This window comes from Microcaecilia unicolor, chromosome 2 (assembly GCF_901765095.1).
Source record: "Microcaecilia unicolor chromosome 2, aMicUni1.1, whole genome shotgun sequence".
Classification (NCBI taxonomy): Eukaryota; Metazoa; Chordata; class Amphibia; order Gymnophiona; family Siphonopidae; genus Microcaecilia; species Microcaecilia unicolor.
In genome coordinates this window covers 425,565,424-425,589,637 of record NC_044032.1, presented here as the reverse complement: position 1 = coordinate 425,589,637, position 24,214 = coordinate 425,565,424, and the positions used below count along the sequence as shown (strand labels likewise).

Genomic DNA, 24,214 nt, shown 5'->3' with positions numbered 1-24,214 from the left:
CATCTGGAAATTTTGTCACCTCTCTTCCAATTTCCAAATCATTTATAAATATGTTAAATAGCACCGATCCAAATACGGATCCCGGCAGCACTCTATTCACTTCTTCCATTGAGAAAAATGGCCATTTAACCCTACCCTTTGCTTTCTGTCCAATAACCAATTCCTAATCTACAACAGAACATTGCTTCATATGCCATAGCTCTTTAATTTTCTCAGGAGTCTCTCATAAGGAACTTTGTCAAAAGCTTTCTGAAAATCTACATACACTACATCAACCGGCTCACCTTTATCAACAGGTTTATTCACACCTTCAAAGAAATGAAGCAAATTGATAAGTCAATCTTTCAGGTCCAGGTGATTTACTAGTTTTTAATTTGTCAATTTGGCTCAGTACGTCTTCCAGGTTCACTGAGATTTTTCAGTTCTTCTACATCGTCTCCCTTGAAAACCATTTCTGGTACGTCTTCTTCCATAAAGATTGAAGCAAGAATTCATTTAGTCTCTTTGCAATGAGCTGGCCTCCCTGAGTGCCCCTTTTGCTTGTATAATAACTTAAGAGTTCACAAGGGAGAATGATTCAGTGGGGAAAAGAAAAATTCTCAGAGAAAACAAAGAATTGTAATATACAAAAATCCTTGTTTTGCCAGAGTGAGCCTTTTGGTACTAAATAAGGCATGGTGGTACATAATAGGGAATATGGACAGGGAATAGTAGATCTTGGACAATGTATTAAGACAATATTGAGGGCCTGGGTAGTTTACAGAAAGATTAAGCAAGGAATATCAAATGGAGGTGACATGTAGAGTGATAAAGGGTACCAGAAAATTGCTGCAGGGGCATGTTCTGAAGGGAAGCAGTAGATAACCTATCTTAGGTGAAGTCTGTCCAGAGGTCCTGTGTTGCAGGAAATGAACTCCCAGTTCTGCAGCATTTGCAGTGTTGCAGAATTCTGGATTCATTGGCCATTGGCACATAGTCCATTTGTTTGCCTTTATGCAAAGTTGGTAGTGCTTAGAGTGGTTGTATTCTCTTGTTGTTAAGTTCACAATTCATCAGGTGAAGGAACTTCAGAAGGAAACCTTCTCTGGAGCAAAGCAAGTATTAAGGCAAGCATTAGCAGTAAACACAATAACCAGAGATCATATGCCCAGATTGAGGAGTGAAGTTAGTTATCATATATACAAAACTAACCCATTTGGAGATGCTCCCTCCCCCAAGAGGTGCTTAAAACTAAGAGGGGCTTTTGCTAAGGTGCATTATTCACCTTATATGCGAATTAGTATGCATTAACTGCTGCTGCACAAGTTTCAATTGTTAGTGTGCTAATTTGCACATGGGCAGAGAATGGGCATGGATATTGCAGTTGGCATGGAAAACATACCATATGCTGTTAGTTGTGCTGTTAGAATGGGATGCCTTAGCACCTCCTTAATAGGAGGCAATAAGTATGTATGCTAATTATGAGCAGTGTTAGTGCATGGTAATGAATATTTCAGCACAGTAATTGCAGAGGGCATATTAAGCACGCCCCCAATTATTAGTGCACAACCTTTGCACTTAATTCATGTTTATTTTTGGTGTTAAGCGCAAAAACTTCCACACGTTACTAAAAGGGCCTCTAAGTCCTGAGAAGTGATTATATTTTGAGAAAATAGGAATACTGCAACTCATTACTTCTAGTTCTCAGCTTTCTTTGTACTCTTAAACATCTTAGGTGACAAATAATAGTATAATGCTTTTCTGTACTTAAAAAGGCATGTTTTAAAGCCCTGGAAGATATTCCTGAATTCCACATTAAGATGCTATGAACATAATATGTCAAATTGTTTTAACAGAGCATGATACTAAAGAAAACACAGTGGACGATAAGAAATTATTTTAAGGAATACGAACATGATCTGAAAAATAAGAAAACACAAACTGAACAACTCCAGAGTATTTTGAAACAATTGATTTCTAGTGCTGCTGCTACAAATTTTGAGGAGGAAACCTATCGACTCAGTAACAGATTGAAGACTTTGGAGCAAGAACAAAAGGTATTTTAATCTACTAAATATTTTGTCCCTTAAGCACAGACATGGAAAGGTACTATTAAACTCTGGCTGGTTGTGGGAGGCATTGCAGTCATTTCAAGGAGTGTACAACAATCCCCAAAGTGAAAGTGTAGCAAGCAATTAAAAGTATATCCATGTGGGGCTGTTTGCAAAACCCCTGAAATGAATAAATTACCACCAACCTTCAGCATTATTTTTCTTCTTCACTATCCCTAATTAGTGAATAACTGAGGATGCTGCTTCATTGCTTGCCCAGCAGCTGGTGCCTTACTATGTCTAGTTTTTCTACCAAGTATTCTGTGAAGAAGGACCACGTCTGCCCTTCTCCAATCCCTTGGAACCTCTCCCGTCTCCAAGGGTTTATTAAACACATCTTTAAGAGGGACCTGCTAAAACCTCTCTGAGCTTTAGGACTATTAAGGTTCATCATAATTTATCCCAAGTCACAGCTAGCCCATCACAAAAGTTGGAGTTTAAAGGAGTTGTGCTAGACATGACTGAGGTTTACTTATTTCTTCTGCTGCAGCAGCAGATAGAAACTAGATAGAAACTCTGACCTCAGTCACAGAAGTGCGCAATGTCAGCAAGTATCAACTTGTCATAAAACAGGTAAATACTTTTAAAGTCTTTTCCCTTCCTTTGTAGCCAGGCATCAGTCCAACCCTTCCATATTCTCCTCCCCATCCATCCCTGTAGCCCAGAATTGGCCCTGCGCCTTTCTTACCCTCCCCTTCCCTCCCTGTAGTCCGGCATCAGCCATACCTTTTTTTATTTATTTTTATTTGTTGCATTTGTATCCCACATTTTCCCACCTATTTGCAGGCTCAATGTGGCTTACAGTTTTCCGTCATGACTTATGTCATTTCAGAATACATATACAATTGGTAATATATATAGAACATGAATGCTAAATGAACAGTTGGATAAAAAAGGTAAAATATACAAATGGTGTAACATATTGAACATGGATTGCATATTAAAATTAAACAATACGGTATAGGAAAAGAGTAATCCTGTTGTTAAGTAAATGATGGTGAATTACAGTTCCAATTATAAGTCCTTTCACTTTCTTACCCCCCATCTATCCCTGTAGCCCAAAATTGGCCCTATCCTTCACTACCCCTTATCCTTCCCTGTAGCCTGGAATGAGCCCTTCCCTTCTCTAGCCCTCCGATCCATCCCTGTAGGCCAGAATCAGCCTTGCCTTTCCCCATACCCCGATCTATCCTTCCCTGTAGCCCAATATCAGCCCTACCCTCTATCCTCCCTGTAACCCAGTGTCAGCTCTATCCTACCCCTATCACTCCCCTGTAGTCTGGCTTCAGCCCTACCCTTCCTTATCCCCCTTCCCCATAGTCTGGCATCTTCCCTTCCCTTTCCAATATCCACACCCAGAAACACACCAGCATTCAATAGAAAAATTTTGTTTTAATGTTCTGAGCACTGCAGAGCCCCCCCCCCCCCTCCCCACACACACACACACATACCTAGAAACCCACCAGAATTACACTTTAAACATTTTTTTTAACCTGGGCTTCCCTAGAAGTCTGCTTCCCCCAATGAGGCCCTGATCAGTGTGTTGGAGGGGAAGCTCAAGCTGGCTTCTTGCAGTGCTCATTGGCAGTGGGGATAGGACTGATGAGCACTGGTGGAGAAATCTGGGCACTCAACTCTCCAACTATGCCATAGGTTTCTGAGTCTGGTTCCTAGGAGCTAAAATTTCACAAACACACTGCATCTGGTGCATTAAGTTTACGGCTGAGAAGACCCGAGCCATTCCAAACTGGTGCACGTGGGCCACAAGACCACTGGTGTCATGTGAACAGGGCAGACTAGATTTTAACCTCTAGCAGACCTCCTTCCTGCCTTTTGTTGCTGCTTGGGACTCAGGGGACCTGCTTGCTACAGGTCCTTGCTGCTCGGGGACCTGTTCGCTACTGGTGTACTTCTCTGCCTCTGTGTCCCCATGGTTGTTGCTTATATTGCATGCAAGCCTACTACTGGCATACCCCTCTGCCTCTGTATCCCGGTGGCTGCTGCTGATATTGCATGCAGCAGGCTTGCATGCAATATAAGCAGCAGCCGTGGGGATACAGAGGCAGAGAGGTACTCTAATAGCAAGTAGGTCTCCTGAGCAGCCTCAGGAATATAGAAGCAGAGAGGTACGCCAGCAGTGAGCATGTCCCCCGAGTCCCAAGCAGCAACAAAAGGCAGGAAGGAGGGCTGCTGGAGGCTTGCAAGTAACTGAATGCAGCTGTACAGGGTTACAGGTGCCTAAGAAGACTGGGTGAGCCCGGGCCCACCCGTACCCATTCCACTACTAAAGCTCGTTCTTTTGACCCAGATAGGTTGGGGGCTGCCATTGGTGAACACACACTACTACTAATTGTCTAGCAGACTACATTTCCTTTACTTATGCCCAGGCTAAGCTGTCTCTAGATAACCCAGTTTGAGATCAGCCTCCATAGAGGAGATTTGAAGAGCTGCAATGTCTTCAGTTCACACATTCATATCTGATGCAACAGTTTGGTTAGACAGTCCTTCAGAATCGATTTGAAATGTAAAGTTCGACTCCAACCCTTCCCCTTCCTCTCAGCACATAGTTCCAGGCTGCCTTAAAAAAGAAATATATAAACAACATTGAATATAGCTAATTCCAGGATTCCAACGGCCCTGCCTGTTGCAGGCCATGTTGTTCCTTATTTTTTTATGACCTCATAGGAGAACAAGCTTTGGTGGCAGCTCCAGAAGTTGTGAAGACCATTACTAGGCATTCTTCTACATCTAGGTCCCATAAATGGCAAAGGCAGATCCAGGATCAAGGCTGGAGTAGACTTTGATCCAACTCCAGTTGTTGGGACTTACTATGGCCTGTTCCCCAAAATTGGCAAGGAGGAAGAGAGATTAAATGTTCATATATCATATCTCATTCAAAGCATATGCTATGATTGCAGGGGCTGTGTATCTCTATTCGGGTAGGCAGGGTAGAATCATAAAGTTGATCTTATAACAGAGCATTTGAGCAGAAACCAATGTGTCCTAATTAGAAGCAAGACTTTAATTTAAAAGATTGTGAATGTTAAGGCAGATTTTTCTTAGGTGTCCAGGTTAACTTCCAATCCTTTTATTTTAAAAATAGAAATCAGAATGACAAGAATGGGAAAGGCAAATGGGACTTAATATACCGCCTTTCTGAGGTTTTTGCAACTACATTCAAAGTGGTTTACATATATTCAGGTACTTATTTTGTACCAGGGGCAATGGAGGGTTAAGTGACTTGCCCAGAGTCACAAGGAGCTGCAGTGGGAATCAAACTCATTTCCCCAGGATCAAAGTCAACTGCACTAACCACTAGGCTACTCCTCGAAGAACTCGCAGCTTAGTACCAATCAGACATTTCCAGAGTTTGCCAGTAATTCGTAAAGCATGTTTTGAGCTTCGGTAGCCATTCCTGTGGGTCCTGCATTATATTGTGATTCATATTTTTTTTCTTAATGCAAAGAGCTTTCCAAGAAAATGATTTTTCAGTTCATCTTTTTGCATTGCGACCGTTAGGCACATTTCATGCCAGATGGATGCTTTTGAGTTGTTTTTTTACTACCATCTGCTCCAAGATTAATTTTTCTTCGATTTTTCACATTTATCTTTTCAGGCACATAAAATAGCTATCAGTTCTGATTGAATGTGTAAAATACTTCGGAAAAAGGTGCTGTAACAGAACACTATTACTCGTACTTGTCCAAAGCATTTTCTTTCTCCTGGTTTCATATTCAGGCCAATATTCAGAGGGACTTTGACATTTATTGGCTGCTGCTAAACATACAAGTTCCGTATCTGTGAATTTTCAGAGCCACTATAGATAGTGCCACCTAAATTCCCTCTACATGCTCCTGCACTTGGTAAAGCAAGGACATTTGCCTAGGTATAAATAAAGCAGCAATATTTATCCATTATCTGTATAGTTAGTGGTTTAATTTAGCCCTGCAAAAAAACTGACCTAAATAAAAGCACTTGGCTAAAGCTGAATTTCACTGCTATGCATATAGCTGCTGATGGCAAGCCTGCTTCACATATATTCAGCACCGTTGCCTATCCACATGGTGGTGCTGAGTATATTGGGGGAGGGAGGGTGTTTGGCATGCATTTTGTTTTGTTTTTTAACCTCATTGCCAGTGTTTAAAACTTGCTTGCCTCCAGCTTTTCTATATTCAGCAGGTGTATTAAGATGTAATAAAATCTGTGCAACAGTGAATTGCATTTGTCTTCTAAAGGAAATGCAACTGAAAATTCAGATGCTAGAAAATGATCTGTGTAAAGCCAAGGCAGATGCAAAACTTAAAGAAGAGAGAGCAACTGCATTACAAATGAAACTTGAATCTAAGACCACAGAGCACGAATTGAAAGAGCTCCAGACCAAGTTGGTAGAGAGAGAATGTCATCTTGGAAAAATATTGACAGAGATGAAAGATCTCCAGGTAAGATGTTAAAGCTTTTGACTTTTTACACACAGCAATAATATATACATGTGAAAATTAAGCTCTGAAATGCTTCAGTAATATTTCCAAAGACTCAGCCATATGTGCCTTATAGTGTCACCACCTTTTACACCACATAAGTGAAGGAAAATAATCTTACTGAGAATAATACAAACTTGACTAAATGTAGTTCTTGTAATTTTAATGTTGCTTCTCTTGCAACCCAAAACATAGGCACAGTTGGATAAAGGTGCCAAACCATATCAAGAAGAAATTGGTAACCTGAAAACTCAATTGGTGAAACTGGATATGGAAAAAACAAAACGGTCCAAACTTGTGAACCAAGAGTAAGTTGACTCTTTGTTGTATGTCAGTTGCTATGAAACCCATCTTATTCTCTTGTCCTAATCTCCACTATCCCTGAAAGAAAAATCCAGGAGATATTAAAGTTCATGGATTTAGGATTTCCCCGTTTCTACCAATCCATGTGTTAGCTATAATTTTGTTAATGAAAGAGAGACCATTTTTAAACTGTGTAGAGTGTTGTAGAAAAGATGCATCACATCTTGCTTCTCTAATAGCTGTGATCTGGACTCTTTCTATTTATATAGCTCCAAACATGTCCCTTGTTCCTTTCCTTTCTATTGTCACGCCCTCCCTACTACTTGGTGTTTAGAATTGTTCCTCCACCAATCTTATGATCTCATCTTAAGACCATAAGATCTTTGGTGAATTTATTCAAAAAGGTGGTAAGTAAATCCTAGTTATTTTATATGTGCCATAATGGGTCAGACCAAAGATCTTCCAGCCCAGCATCCTTTCTCTAACAGTGGCTAATCTGTCACAATCACCCACTAGGATTCCAAAGAACAAAACCATTTCTTGTTGCTTTACTCCTAGAAACAAGTGATGGCTTGCCCAGGTCTATCTGGCTAATGGTGGTTTATGAATTTTTTTCTCCAGTAACTTATCCAGATCCCCTTTTAAGCCTAGCTTTAACTTCTTTGACCTTACTTTACAGCAACCAATGCCACAGCTTGTGTGTTGAGTGAAAAAAACCTCTGATTTGATTCAATCTTCAGCATTTACTTTCTACTTTCCTATTGAGAAAGTCTTTTGCTTTCTATACTTTTGAGGTATTTGTCTCGTATGTTCCCTCCCAAGCTATCATAACTATTTTTAGAATCTTGAGTCTGCACCAAAAGCTATATGAAAGATTTTACCATTTTGGTAGTCTTCCTCAGAGTTGCTTTTACCTTTTATGTATCCTTTTGTGAGACAATAGAAAGGAATATCACATAAAATTCAAAGAATCGAAGAGAAATAACAGCTGGCAAAAGCACATGCAAAAGAAAAGTGGCTAGAGACATAAAGAGAGAGGTGACAAGACTTTTTTCAGGTATATTGGGGAAAGGGGGAAGGCTAGAAATTGAATAATGAGACTGAAAGCTGTGAAGAATGATGAGGAAAAGGCAGACATAATAAACAATTTTCTTTTGTGATCACGGAAGAAAATCCTGGAGAAGGACCTCTGTTGGCTGACAGACATGTTTGGGAGTGGAATAGATACCGCACTGTTCATGGAAGAAATGGACAACTGGAAAAACTGAAAGTGGACAAAGCCATGGAGGCAGATGAGAGACATTCGAGGATATTTAAGGAACAAAGAGGTTGTGGTGGGCCAGTTTAAAGATTTGTATAAAAGATCCTTAGAGACCGAAGAGGTTTCACTGCATTGGAGAAGGGCAAATGTCCCTCTCCTCAAAAATGGTGACAGAGAAGGAGAAACTACAGGCCAGTAAGCCTCACTTCAGTGGTAGGAAAAATTATGGAGACGCTGCTGAAGGAAAGGCTAATACAATTCCTAGAATACAGTGGCTTATAAGATCTGAGACAGCATGGTTTTACCAAAGGAAAATCATATCAAACAAATCTGATTGATTTTTCTTTGACTGGTTGACCAGAGAACTGGGTCAAGGGCATGTACTAGATGTGGTCTATTTGGACTTCAGCAAAGCCTTTGACATGGTTCCTCATAGGAGACTTTTGAACAAATTGTATAGGTTGAAGGTGGGACCCAAAGTGATGAACTGAATTTGAAACTGGTTGACTGACAGAAGTCAGATGGTGATAGTGAATGGAATTCACTCGGAGGATAGAAAGGTGAGTAGCGGAATTCCCCAAGGATCGGTATTGGGGCAAATTCCATTCAACGTATTTGTGAACAACATTGCTGAAAGGTTAGAAGGGAAAGTTTGCCTTTTTGCGGATGACATGAAGATTTGCAACAGAGTGGAAACCCCAGAGGGAGCGGACAGCATGAGAAATAGTGTTGAAGGATCTTAAAGCAGCAACACAATGTGACACGGCGGTGGCTGGATCCAGATGGATGCTTGGCTCTATTAAGAGGTATATCCAGTAGAAGAAAGGTGTTAATACCTTTGTACAAGTTGCTGGTGAGGTCACATTTGGAGTATTGTGTTCACTTTTGGAGGCCATATCTCACTAAGGACATTGAAAGACTTGAGGCAGTTCAGAGGAAGGCAGCAAAAATGATATAGGGCTTGTGCCGAAAGGTGTATGAAACTTGAAGACCTGGGGATATGATACAGATGCTTAAATGTTTTAAGTATTTAAAGGTATTTGTATGTAAATTGATCTTTTTCAGAGACAGGGAAGTGGTAGAACTAGAGGTCATGAGCTGAGGTTGCAGGTTTGCTGCATATTGTCAGGAAATATTTCTCCACAGAAATAGTGGAAGCTTGGAATACCCTCCCATGGTAGATTGTGCAGACAAAAACAGTGACAAAATTCAAGAATGCATGGGGTAAACACAGAAGAAACACTATATAGAGAGAGGATGGAATCCAATTAAAGCAAAACTTAAATGACCTCATAACTGGAGTGACCTTTGGCACCAAAATTGGGAAATGAGACCAATGCTGGGCAGACTTTTGCAGTCTGGGCCTTGTAAATGACAAAAACAGGTTATGATCAAGGCTGGAGTGGGCTTTGACAGCAACTCCAGTAGTTGGAAAGTAGGACTGGTGATGATCAGACTTCTATGATCTGTCCACCAAAATTGGAATGGAGGGTCAGAGATTAAGTATACCAGTATTTAATCATGAAGAAGTGGAACCTCTGCAGAATGGCAACCTTATTGGGAAGACTAGATGGACTGCCAAACTTTACTGTGTTACAATTAAACTGAAATCTTCAGATGACATCTTGCTAATAATGACTCCAGAGTCATCATTACCCTTTACCTACTGGTTATACTTTTCCTATATACCCTAGTATGCCTCTGTCTCTAGGTGTTGCCTTTTGTGACATTGTTTTACTGCCCTGAGATTCTTGGGTATGATTACTCCAAGATCTGTTTCCTAATTGGATATTTTAAAATTGTTTTAAAGTATTGTAATTCCAGTATACAATATCAAAGACATTTTGTCATATTTAATAGCATAACAAAAGTGAAAATATAATACGTCAGAAAATTAGTTGAAGTAGCCCCCATAATGAGAAGAAAGGAGACATTCAAAGGAAATATGTATTAGCAATCATATAAGTTTATCTATTATATCTAAATTTACTGATACCGTTAATCATTGAACCTCTATAAACCTATCTCCCCCACCCCCAAATATTTCGCATCGGCTTTCTATAAGAAAAAGTTCTCTAAATGAAGGGATTTAAAACAAATTTTCACTTGCCAAAAAAATCAAACATTTATATGGGAATTTTAAAAATAATGTACCTCCAATCTGTAGAATCTTAGATTTTAATTGAAGAAACTTTTTTTTTTTTTGTTACATTTGTACCCCCGCGCTTTCCCACTCATGGCAGGCTCATTGCGGCTTACATGGGGCAATGGAGGGTTAAGTGACTTGCCCAGAGTCACAAGGAGCTGCCTGTGCCTGAAGTGGGAATCGAACTCAGTTCCTCAGTTCCCCAGGGCCAAAGTCTACCACCCTAACCACTAGGCCACTCCTCTACTTCTTTTCAGCTGTGTGGAATGAGCCATATCTGAATCTTTAGACCTCAAAAAGATTTTTTTTTTTTTTAAAGATTTCAGTATTTGAATTTTATCCTGCAGTGAATGAGACCAGCAGTGTAGCTCTAGAAGAAATTTGATCTGTAGAGGACTCTAGAAAATGAATTAAATTGAAGCTATCACCCTGAGAAGAGTCAAAAGCCCCTTCTTCCCCATTTACTGCCCAGATCTTAGAGGGAAGATAGTAACATTGAGAAATATGAATATCTTCAGTTATAGTTAACACCTTCGTAATACACGTAAAGAATAAAATCTTAGCAGAAAGCAATCTAGTACATGGGAAATTAAGAATTTTAAGATTTCTAGATCTTAGCGAGTTTTCAAGCTGTTCCAGATCATTCTAATTGGCTATCTTTTATCATGAATGATCAGTATAGAGTAGCAACTTGGGGCTCCATTTTATAGAGCCTCGTTTCTATTGAAGAAAGTGTTTTGTCCATGTCCTCCAACTTATGCACAGTCTCCTAAGAAAATTGACAGAGCTGGCCTACCCTTCCATCTTGGCCTTAATACTAGTTACAACAGTTTAAATGTTTTTTGAAGAAACTTCTTGTGAGGAAACTTGTAAGCCAGCTGTTCTTAAATCCGGAGCCATCACTTGCTTAGGCAGTTGAACAAGATCGACCCCTTCCAAGGAAGTTGAAGAGCCGTCTCCTAATACTTTCCCAGAAGACGGACCATTTGTAGAAACAGAGACTTGATCAGAGATAGTAGGCATAGAGGGAGGGGTTCTTTCTGCCAAACTTAGATGCCTGTTCTTGACAGTCACTTGCAATCAAGGGTCTATCCTATAGCTTAGGAACAAGATGTCTGTTCATAGGTCCTTGTGATACACTGGATACTATAGAACTCTTAGATTCTGCTTTCTTCTCCATAATAAACATCTCCAAACCCTTCAGAATACTTCCGCCCCCTATAATTTGTAACGTTAAACGCTCTGATCACATTTCGCCTTTCTTGCAATGACTTCACTGGCTCCCTATCGAATTTTAAATTTAATTTAAAATTCTTATCTTAAAGCACAAGGTTTTCTATTCTTCCACTCCTTATCTAGCTTCTCCAGTTACCACATTGAACTGGATTAAATTTAAAATTCTTATCTTAATGCACAAGGTTTTCTATTCTTCCACTCCTTATCTAGCTTCTCCAATTAACCACATTAAATTGGATTAGGAACTGGTTGACGGACAGACGTCAGAGGGTGGTGGTTAATGGAATTCGCTCGGATGAGGGAAAGGTGAGTAGTGGAGTGCCTCAGGGATTGGTGCTGGGGCCGAGTCTGTTCAATATATTTGTGAGTGATATTGCCGAAGGGTTAGAAGGTAAAGTTTGCCTATTTGCGGATGATACTAAGATTTGTAACAGACAAATCCAGGAGGGAGTGGAAAACATGAAAAAGGATCTGCAGAAGCTAGAAGAATGGTCTAAGGTTTGGCAATTAAAATTCAATGCGAAGAAATGCAAAGTGATGCACTTAGGGAGTAGAGATCCACAGGAGACGTATGTGTTAGGTGGTGAGAGTCAGATATGTACAGATGGGGAGAGGGATCTTGGGGTGATATTATCTGAGGATCTGAAGGCAACAAAACAGTGTGTCAAGGCGGTGGTCATAGCTAGAAGGTTGCTAGGCTGTATAGAGAGAGGTGTGACCAGCAGAAGAAAAGAGGTTTTAATGCCCCTGTATAAGTCGTCGGTGAGGCCCCACCTGGAGTATTGTGTTCAGTTTTGGAGGCCATATCTTGGTAAGGATGTAAAAAGAATTGAAGTGGTGCAAAGAAAAGCTACAAGAATGGTATGGGATTTGCATTACCAGACGTATGAGGAGAGACTTGCTGGCCTGAACATGTATACCCTGGAGGAAAGGAGAAACGGGGGATATAATACAGACGTTTTTAACATACGGGTCCTAGGAATCATTGTTATAAGCTGTGCATACTCTTGGAGTGTTTTGCCTCTTTTCTAACCTCAATGGATTGATTGCCCATGGATGTCGATTGTTGCCTGCTTTGTCTGTAGTGAGTAACTGCTTTCCTATTATACTATGGCGTTCATTTCCACATCTAATTGTTATACTTATTCGCAAACCGCTTTGATTTGTCATCAATGAGAAACAGTATATCAAACCTAATAAAAGATAAACACACACAGTACCTGTAGGAGATACTGTATCTCAAAATGGCCTTCTTGGAACTACTACAATGGCATGCCCCTTTGGCCACACCCTGCGTCCACACTACAAGCGAGGCACTCTTTATGCTGGACCAGGCACCAATTGCTGACATCACTGGTGGCGTCGGCGGTCAGAGCAATCCCTCAGCACCGGTCTCAGACACGTTAGTATGAAAGTTCTTTGCAGATCACCACAGAGAAGTGTCTCCTCCTTCCCATGTGTTTCCTCGTCCTGCTTCCTTGGATTTCTGTACTCGGATGTAGGACTCTACTACTGCATATAAATCAACTGCCGAGCAGGTGATCACTCCTCAAGCTATCTTAAATTATGTGTCATATTGTCTGCTCCCTCCGTAATGTCCAATTTGTTTCAGATCTTGGCATCTCTAAAAATGAACATTCCTTATTAACCCTCCCCTTTATATATTATTTCAGAAAATATTCAATAAATCCACCCCCACAGCCCAATCCCTAAAGAACTCTGCTAATCGGGCTGGCCTTAGGCAGGGGTATTGTCCCCCTGTTTCCTAACCCCGTGTATGTCTCAGAAGAGGGCTCAGGGCATCAGCAGCGATTTACATAGGCTGTCTGCTGCCAGTCCTGGAGCCTGTTCTCTGCTGCCTCCCACCCCTTTTGATATAACTTCCTGCTTATCCAAGAGTGGAACATAGCAGAGAGCATGCTCTGGGATTGGCGGCAGACAGCCTGTGCAAATTGCGGCTGATGCCCTGAGCCCTCTATGGAGAAATGCATATTTTAAGGTAGGGGGTTCAGAGACGGGACATACCAGACCACTAGGGGGGCACCCAAATTGGTCCACACAGGGCCCCACAATTGGTAAGGCCGACCTTGCTGCTAATAATCCCTCTTTCCTCAAATGATACTTTGCCTTCTGTCAGTGTCTAACACTCAACCACCTTGGTATCTACTCCTACACAGGATGTAACTTGGTATATGAAACCAGATCATGAGTTTTCATCTTTCCTTTGGAGGGAGATGCAAATAGTATAGAATATTTATTTATTTATTTATTTATTTAATTGCATTTGTATCCCACATTTTCCCACCTATTTGCGGGCTCAGTGTGGCTTACAATACATTGTAAATGATGGAAGTACAATTTGTTACATTACGATTATGGTTTACATTGTGAATAGTTAAGGAAGACAGAGTCAGATCAATCACCTTTGGGGCATAGAAGCTTAAGGATATGACGTTGGGGAATTACTGCTCTGATCGAGTAATAGCAAGAGGGCGATGGGGTAGACATTTTTTATCTGCGGGTAGATTGTTGAATGGGGGAGAGTACGGGGAAGTGGAGTACATGGGGTAATATCTTGAGGCTTTGTTATGGTGCATATGGGATTTATATGTTTTGATCCTTGCGGTATGTTTTGTCAAAGAGATAGGTCTTCAATCGTTTGCGGAAGTCTGTCAGCTCATAGACCGCTCTCAGGCCGCGTGGCAGTGCGTTCCAGAGTTGCGTGCTCTTGTATGAGAAGGTTGATGCATGTAGTACTTTATACTTTATGCCTTTGCACTTAGGGAATATTTAATAATAAGCCTATGATTATTATATTTTCAAGTTTCAACTAGTCTCTAGCTGGGAAAGATAAAATTGCATTGTTTGTGGTACCTTTTTTTCCCACTTCTAATTTTTAAGGTATCAGTTTCATCAAAGTGGAGAGCCTTTATAAAAAGCTATAATCAGAAAAATACCCAAATCTTTGCTTAGGTTTTGTTTACATACTATTGGAAGGAAAATGAAACAAGAACCCGATTAATCCACACAGCACATTGAAGTGATTCCCAGTAGAACATTGGCAGGAATTCAATTAAAACAGAAAATTACCCTTTCTCAATAACCTTTGCCCAATACCCAGTGATTTTTTTCTTAGATATATTCATTCCCAAGACCTATTTTAAAAAGTAGCACTCATTTTGAGACAAATGCACCTTTTTAACTATACAGTTCAAAAAGGCATACCCTACACTCTGCAACACAGCAAAACCAAAGTTCGTAATGGACACTATATAACCTCACCTCTCTTCGATCCCCATTGTGCCTGAACCTTAATCGACCACATCACCACCATGTATTTGTTTCTCTACCGGACTTGGCGAACGCCTTTACGGTACTATGTAAGCCACATTGAGCCTGCAAATAGGTGGGAAATGTGGGATACAAATGTAACAAATAAATACAGGGAATATGACTGATTCAGGCATTACTGATCTGAAATAGAAAAGAACATATGCATGATAGCTGGGAAAGTTTTGCTATTCTAAAGTGGAGCTGCTATTTTTTGGTGTTCCCTTTGATACCTTAAACTTTGCACAACTTGTGTGTTACTTTTGAAGAGTAAGTGTTTTGAGGGCCTTTATTGAATTTTGACTGACATTCTTTGATACTAAGTATAGTCAAATCTAAGGATAAAAAATATACTTGAGCTACCACGGAAAAGGTATAAGCTGAAATAATTGATTACTATTTTTGTTCTCAGCATAATGTGTCTAATTCTTACAGAAACTGTAAGAATTAGACATGCCATTGCAAAAGAATTTAGAAAAGGACGTTTATCATTCTAAAATCTAGATTGTCATTGTGACAAAACCGTGAGTTTCTAAGCCTGAAAACTGTATTTTTTCACGAAGTGTATGTCTCCTATTTGGCCAGCAGATGGCGCTTGTTTTGAGTTTTAAAGCTGTTGCAGAAAAAGACTTTATTTTTTTTCAAGTTTCAGCTTATGGAAAGGCAATCTACAGTACCATTGGGCAGCTACATTCAAAATTGATGCCCTGGGCTCTGATTGGCCCTGGATTTCAAATCTAGCCTGAGGGTACTGGATTTTCCCCAGTCTCAGCCAGGGAGTAGAGAGAGAAAGATCTCTTACTGAGGCCCTGTGAGCAGTTATATTTTATAACCTGTGAGCAGCTATATTTCCTGAACTTCCCAGGTAGTAAACAATGTTTAGATAGTTTTATAATTGAGCCATATTCAGTTACCTGTTTGCTGAGTTCACCTTTTTCTGTTCACTGTTCAAGTTATGTGACGACAAACCTTTTTTTAGTTTATTGACTCTGCTGTCCTGGACTGACTAGGAATCCTGGTTTATGTTTTTGGGTCTGTGAGTGCTTTCTGGGAGCTGTGGGACCCCTGGAGTATGGTCCCAGTGTCCTAGAAGTCACAGGGAATAACTTGAGAGTGGGATACTAGCCCAGATGCAAGTGGGACCCAGTCGATGGGAGCAGGGTGATAGTGTAGAGCACAAGTGTCAGGTGCAGGCGGGCTTGAGCAGTGCTGGGGACAGACCTAGGTGGCCGTGGGGTTAACTCCAAAGTGGGTTCTAAGCATTTTCGTGACAGTCATAATTTGCAAGATCTATCTCACAATCCTAATGTTACCAATCCAAGTACATTACTAGTAGATATTTTCCAGTCAAGACAGTGTATTAACTGTTGTGGTCATCTTGCTATTGCACTCTTTCTTATGGGCTTTGGTAACATTGGTACTTCTTTCATAGAATTACTACTTTAAAATCTTCTCTTGAGGACAAAGAAGAAAATATACGAAAATTAAAAGAAGAGCTGAGAAGATCGCAGCAAGATAAAGATGTCTCTAGTAAGTTTTTAAAAATACTGGATAAAACAGTTTTTGATTACAAGGAATAGTATATTGTGATACAGTTTTCTTAGTACACATATATGATGTGTATTATTAAACTATAAATTTTTGATACACCATTAGCATTCATAAAAGTTAATGGGTTTAAGTACACCAGCTCAAAACTATAAATCTAAGTCTGCACCATTCATTATTATATTATTCTTATAGGAGGAAAAGACCTCAGTGGCCCAATATTTCTTCAGAAAGGAAGCATAAATTGCCTCAAAATCAGCACACCATCATGGGTCTAAACCTCCTCTTAGTTTTCAACATACCACAACTCATAAATGACTTGACTTTATTATTTTACAATCATCTACTATATTCCCAACTTCTTCATATTTTTCAATATATTTACACTGCTTTACAAATAATTAAAAACGAAGAATTTGAAAAATATGAAGAAGTTGGGACTATAATGGTGTGCTTGTTGTGAGGCTATTTATATTTCCTTTCTGGAGATATATCTGGCCTTTGAGGAATTTTCCTCCTATAATAAGAACATAAGAATAGCTATGCTGGGTCAGAACAATGGTCCATCTAGCCCAGTATCCCGTTTCCAACAGTGGTCAATCCACTCCAGCAACGAGTTCCAGAGCTTAACTATTCGTTGTTCAGGATTTTGTAGACCTCAGCCATCTCTTTTCTAAGCTGAAGATCCCTAAACTCTTTAGCCTTTCCTCATATGAGAGGTATTTCATCCCCTTTATTTTATTTTTTATTTTTGTTACATTTGTACCCCGCGCTTTCCCTCTCATGGCGGGCTCAATGCGGCTTACATGGGGCAATGGAGGGTTAAGTGACTTGCCCAGAGTCACAAGGCGGTGCCTGTGCCTGAAGTGGGAATCGAACTCAGTTCCCCAGGACCAAAGTCCACCACCCTAACCACTAAGCCACTCCTCCACTTATCATTTTGGTCATTCATCTTTGAACCTTTTCTAATTCTGATCTATGTTTTGAGATGTGGTGACCAGAATTGAACACAATACTCAAGGTAAGGTTGCACCATGGAGAGATACACAGGCATTATAGTATTCTTGGTCTTATTTACCATCCCTTTCCTAATAATTCCTAGCATCCTGTTTGCTTTTTTGGCCGCCACTGCTACACACTGGGCAGAAGATTTCAGCGTATTGTCTACAATGACACCTAGATCTTTTTCTTGGGTGCCAATTCCCAAGGTGGACCCTAGCATCAGGTGACTATGATTCAGGTTATTCTTTCCAATGTGCATTGTTACATTTGTCCACATTAAATTTAATCTTCCTTTTAGATACCCAGTCTTCCAATTTCCTAAGGTCTTCCTGCAAATTTCCACAGTCTGCATGTGTTTTAACAACTTTGAATAGCTTTGTATCATCTGCAGATTTAATCTCCTCGCTTGTCATTCCGATTTCCAGATTATTTATAAATGTTAAATAGCACCAGTCCCAGTACAGATCCCTGTGGCACTCCACTTTTCATCCTCCTCTATTGAAAAAAATGGTCATTTAACCCTACCCTCTGTTTTCTGTCCAATAACCAATTCCTAATCCACAACAGAATATTACCTCCTATCCCATGTCTCTGATTTTCTCAGGAGAATCTCATGAGGAACTTTGTCAAAAGCTTTCTGGAAATCTAGATACACTACATCAACCGGCTCACCTTTATCCACATGTTTATTCATGCCTTCAAAGAAATGAAGCAAATTGGTGAGGCATGACTTCCCTTGGCTGAGTCCATGCTGACTCTGTCCCATCAGGTTTATCTATGTTATGTAATTTTATTCTTTGTAATAGTTTCCACTATTTTGCCTGGCACTGTCATCAGGTGACGTTACATTGAATCTTTAGGTACTATGGGCAATTTTAACAACAGATTACAGATCACTAACAGCCGATCAGCAATTTCATGTTTGAGTTATTTCAGTTCCCTAGGGTATATGCCATCCAGCACAGGTGATTTACTACTCTTTAATGTGTCGATTTGGCTCAGTACATTTTCTAGGTTAACTGAGACTTTCAGTTCTTCTTCCATAAAGACCGAAGCAAAGAACACATTCAGTCTCTCTGCTATTGCCTTGTCCTCCCTCTGCCCTTCTTGATCTAACGGTCCCATGGCTTCCCTCATACTGCAAGTTTTTGCCTCTGTGGCAAGATACTTTTCATATTCCCTTTTAGCCTTTTTTATTAATGCTTTTCCCAGTGCTTATGCTGCTTATTTTCTTCATTCAGGTCTTTTTTCCATGCTTTGAAGGATGTTCTTTTGACTCTAATAGCCTCTTTCACTTCACCTTTTTACCATGGCTACCGTACTCTTTCCACCTTTGTAAATACGTGGAATGCATGTGGTCTGGGCTTCCAAGATGGTGTTTATAAACAATGTCCATGCCTGATTTAATGTCCTACCTTTGCAGCTGATCCTTTTTAGCTTCTTTTTAACCATTTTCCTCATTTTATCATAGTTGCTCTTTCAAAAATTAAATGTTGTTATAGTAGATTTCCTTTGCGACTTCACTCCAGATATTAGCTCAGATTTGATCATGTTATGATCACTTTTTCGCTGCTGACCCAACACCATTACCTCTCGAACTATGCCCTGCATTCCACTAAGGACTAGTTCTAAAATAGCTCCCCATCTTGTCTGTTCCTGGACCACTTGCTCCATGAAGCAGTCATTTTATTACATCTAGGAATTTTACCTTCCTGGTGCTTCCTGATTTAATATTTATCCAGTCAATGTTGGAGTAATTGAAATCGAATACTATACAAAATTCACTCTCTTCCAATGTGAAAATGGAATAACCATATCTACCAAAATGTGGAGAAAAAAGACCTCAGTGAAATAGGAGCCATACTATTGCAGCACACAGCTGTCTAAAAAGTATGCTCACTAATATTCATAGGTCAGGAAAAAAAACTCCACAGCTGTGTGCTGCAATAGTATGGCTTCTGTTTGACTGAGGTCTTTTTTTCCCTTTATATCAACACAGAGCTAGTAGAGTATCACACTGTTAACCAAATTCATCAACTCAAATTGATCTCTACTTATTGGTTCTTGATGTGGTGATGTCTCATCCAAAAGGAGGAAAAGCCTAAAAAAATAATAAGGTACTCCTTTGCCAATCAGTTAATCAACCTTAGGGAGCCCCATTCATTCATCACAGGCTTTAAAACCTTCAGACTTCTGGTAATAGGAAAGAAACTTATCTCTGCAGCTGCTCAGTCTCTTCTCACTGCCCAGGGCCAACTTTGACCAAGGTTTTGACTCCTGCATCAGGGTCCGTGGCGTCTGCCGACTGATATTTTTACTGCTTAGTCCTTTCTCGTTAATCAGAACCAGATTACGCGTCCAATTTCACCTACTTAAGTACTCAAATGTGGAATTCATTACCAAAAATAGTGAAAACGATACATGACCATCTAGAATTCCGGCGAACTTTAAAGACCTATTTGTTTTGTAAGACCTTCCCTTCTGAATCTGCCTAGCTGCCTCAACCCTGCACTGATTTAAAAGACAGTGTTATTTATTATTTCCTTTGTCATTTATTGTTCCCATCTACCTCTACCTTCCCTTACCCTATTTCTGATTGTATTTGTTTAACATCGACCCAATACGGTGTCTTGTAAGCCACATTGAGCCTGCTAGTGTATGGGAAAATGGGAGATACAAATACTGCAAATAAATAAATAAATAAATGCATAATGTGGAGACTGAGAGGAGATCATTTTATTTGTTATGCTGCTAAATTATAGAATTTGCTTCCAACTCTTTTAAAATTCTGTATGGATGAGATGGAACTTCTGGCGGTGTTGCATCTCTTGGGGGACTCCACCATGCATATTGCTAAAATAATAGTCCTCCTAAGGTCAGTATACCCTTGAGACAGGAACTGAAAAGTGTGATTAAAATGCCAGCACAGATGATGAAAGCAGGGAAGACCATATAGCAACAGACAATGCAGGAGTGCCTTCCATTACAAAATGGCACCTGTGCGTTGGTCGAGCTACAGGCACAGGAGAATGGAGCAGTGCATAAAGCAGGCCTCCCTTTACTAAGGAGCAGTAGCCCTCTGCTTTCAGCTGATAACTGATTTGATTCTGAGTACCACAGAGCAGTGTTTCCCAAGTCAGTCCTAGGGGTACCTCCTTGCCAGTCAGGTCTTCAGGATATCCACAATAAAAGATATGCATACAATGGAAGCAGTATATGCAAATCAGTCTCGTGCATATTCATTGTGGATATCTGAAAGCCTGACTGGCAAGGGGGTACTCAGGACTGGCTTGGGCAACATTGCCATAGAAGGCAATATAGCACTTGCAAAAAAAATTAAATCAGTTTCAAATATTAGGAGGAGTAAGGACTGAACTGAAGGAGATGGCAGATAGTGAATCACATGGCGCAGAGAGTATCAGACAAGAAAAAATGGCCATATTAATGCAAGACTCTGGTTCTCAAGCTCTGGTGTTAGAGACTGATACAGAAGCTAGATGACTTTGAGAATAACTCCAACATTTTGGTGATGGGAGTACTGGAAGGATAGAGAAAGACAATCCAAGAGCTTGACCGGGCACTAGTTCTTGCTATAAAGCACACTGGTAAATTCTGCCAGCCTATGTCACAGTACCCCACAGTTTCCCACATAGGTAAAACATTCAACTTGCTCCTGCTCAAATGTTGTGAACAGGACAAATTTTAAGACAATCAATTCTCACAGACATCACATCAGAAACTACAAATAAAGTTGATGCCTCTGTTTTGACCATTTTTCCAAACCTGGAACTTCATCAATTACCTTATGGTCGGAAGACTAAAAGGTAACTTTAAAAGAATCCAGCAACTTAAGACCTTTGAAGCTAAAATGAGATGTTCCCCAGCATCCCTCTAGACTGGCACAGATGGGTTATGCACTCCTACCAGCAGATGAAGACTGAGAACATACTGAATTCAAGACACTGTATATGTGGGCTGTGCAGTCCCTTGGAATTCAGTCTGTTTTCAGTCTCAGCAGATGGTACCAGTGGTAAGTCTGTGCAGTCCCTTTTCTCTATAAAATAAAAAGATCTTAAATAATTAAATAGAGCAAGAGGTTTATTTCTTTGCTTTTGTTCATTTGATTTGATTTGGTTAAAAAAAAAAGTTTCTTCCTGCTTGCTGGACTGGGGTTTGAGACCCGCGGGGGTCTGTGTTTCCCCAGGGATGTACACTCGGGCGGCCGGGTCCCTCCTTCCCCCTCGAGGTGGTCTGTGTGCCCCTTAGTATTAGCTTGGCTGGCCTTTTCTGCCACAGGGCAGACAGGCAGCCTTGAGTTAGAGGGGTCTGCCTGAAGTAGTCAGGGCTGTCTGGGAGAGTTCCGGTTGAAACTATATATATATTTAAATATATAAGCACAAGAGTACTGAGTGTTAGTGTTCCAGCATTCAGCTTCTGTTTCTCCTGCTGTCTATGTGGTCCTGCAGTACTGGACAGTCTCATGGCTATTTTTGTTTGCGAGGGATGGCTGCTCTGTGATTGAAGCACTGCCCATCTTGTCAGCGCCACAGGCTGGATGCTGCAGGAGTTTATTTTTGCTCTGAGCAGGACCAAGCCTCCCTTCCAGCATCGGCGTCTGGAGCCGGCTCTTATGTGGTTGGTGTCAGGCATGAGCTCCGAGGTACAGGTAATGGCTGCGGCTTCAGTTTCAGCAGGAGCAACCACCGCCATTTTGGATTCCTTGCTGGTGTCACAGCTTCCTCCATGGCTTGAGCCAGTGGTATCTGGGGGAGCCTTTGGTTTCGGCTTCGATGAGGCCTGAGCCCTCAGAGATTGATTTTCCTCTGGACTTTGTTTTGGCTATGTACAGAGAATACTGCCAGTGTAAGGAGGTGGCTGCAGAAGGGTCTCTTTCGCAGGGTCTTGGCCCCGGCTCCTGAATCTGCCGCTAAGCAGCGATGCATGGATTGGAATCTAGGGGACACTGGGCCTTTTAGGTCTGATGAGGAAGGCTATTTGGTCATGTTGGAAATTGAAAAGAAATGGTCAGGCCAGGGTAGGGAGCATGTTTTAACACATGAAATGAAAGCAGAAATCTATTTGATAGTGAAGGAGAGCTCTAAGGTATGATCATCATTATGTGTAGGACCTAATACATGTTAGGAAAATTCTAAATTGTCCATGCGTTTTTGCCTTCAAGGAAGTAGAATCATCATGGGTGTTAAAATCCCCTAGAATGCAAAGGTTAGGGTATATAGACGCAATATCAATCAACTGGACAACACCATCCCAGTTAACATATCAATGGAAAGGTAGACAGTACAAAAAATTCTTACATAGAAGCATCTCAGCCCCTAGGAAATCAAGAAAGATTTATTGGACCAAATATGCTGAGTTATACAGAGGGGGTGGGGATTTGATGTACTGCCTTTCTGTAGTTCCAATCAAAGCACCACTTCTCCTTCCTTTCTGATGGCAAAATAAGAAATGAAATTATGACAGAAAACTAGTGCTCTAAAATTTAAAAGGTATTTCAAAACATCAACTCAGAAATGGACTGGAGACACCAACAATTCAAGGAGATTTAAAAAAAAGCCTGCATTTACATGGTATACAATTAGTGCTGCTGTACCATGCTAGATTTAAGATATAGTGGAAGGGGAAATCATTTTTTTTTTCACAGAAGTGAGAGAGTAAAGAAATTCCTTGTACTCTATCTTCTGTATGACCCACCCTTCCTGCCGGAGAGAATCAAGAGGGAAGAGTGGCATGAGCGGGAACCTAGCAAGCAAAAGAAGCAATAGAGTGGTAAACAACTTTGCAAACAGTGCTGTTGAAGAAGAAATGGGTAAATAATGAGGACTTGGGTGGGAGCCACAGAGGGGAGGGATGGAACAGAGGGGAAAATGCTGGACAGGGTGACAGGAGGGAAGAGAGATGGGACAGGGAGATGCTAAGGGTGGAAGCAAAGGGATAGGGAGATGTCAAGCTACAAGGGGTGGGGGGAGAGGGAGAAAATGCTAGGCTGCAAAGGTTGAGGGAAGGGAGATGCTGGGAATAGTGGAACCATGTGGGAGAGGCCATCAGGGTGATGGTTGTCAAGGAGATTAAAAAAAAGAGGAAACTAAATACAGAGGATGTAAATGTAGTAATGGAGAGTAGAGTGAGACAGGAAAATGGAGAGCTGTGGGTGAGGTCACAGGTCCCGGGGGGCAACGGGGGAGGAACAATCCCCACTCGCTTCTGCTCCAGTAGCTTGAATACCCTAGGTGTGTTACCAGGAGACTACTGCCAGAAGACAGCATAGAAACATAGATAAATGTAGGCAGATAAAGACCGTATAACCTATCCAGTCTGCCCATCCATGCCATCTGTTCTCCCTGTCACTCCCTTAGAGATCCTATGTACTTGTCCCAAGCTCTCTTGAATTCAGATACTGTTTTCATCTCTACCATTTCCACCTTGAGGCCATTCCATGAATTCATCACCCTTTCCATAAAGTATTCCTCAAGTTACTTCTGAGTCTATCCCCTTTCACCTTCATCCTATGGCCCCTCATTTCAGAGCTGCCTATCAGTTGAAAGAGACTCGCCTCCTGTGCATTTATGTTGCATAAGTATTTAACTATCTCATATCTCCCCTCTCCTGCCTTTCTTCCAAAGTATACATATTCAGATATTTGTCCCAATACACTTTATGATGAAGACCAAAGACCATTTTAGTAGCTGTGCTTTGAATCAACTCCATTATGTTTATATTTTTTTTTTATTTACTACATTTATATACATTATTCATATACATAGTCTTAAACACGTAACAATCACTAAGCATGTTAAACTAA

The 24,214-nt window shown here is 40.6% G+C and overlaps 1 protein-coding gene across 1 annotated transcript in view; it reads left to right on the top strand.

The window, feature by feature from the left end:
• The window catches only part of CENPE (centromere protein E), a 466,760-nt gene that overhangs the window by 387,574 nt on the left and 54,972 nt on the right, over positions 1-24,214 (top strand). The window contains 4 exon segments of the mRNA XM_030192156.1: positions 1,836-2,036; positions 6,326-6,529; positions 6,764-6,876; positions 16,277-16,374. Of these exon segments, the coding sequence (XP_030048016.1) occupies positions 1,836-2,036; positions 6,326-6,529; positions 6,764-6,876; positions 16,277-16,374 (616 nt within the window).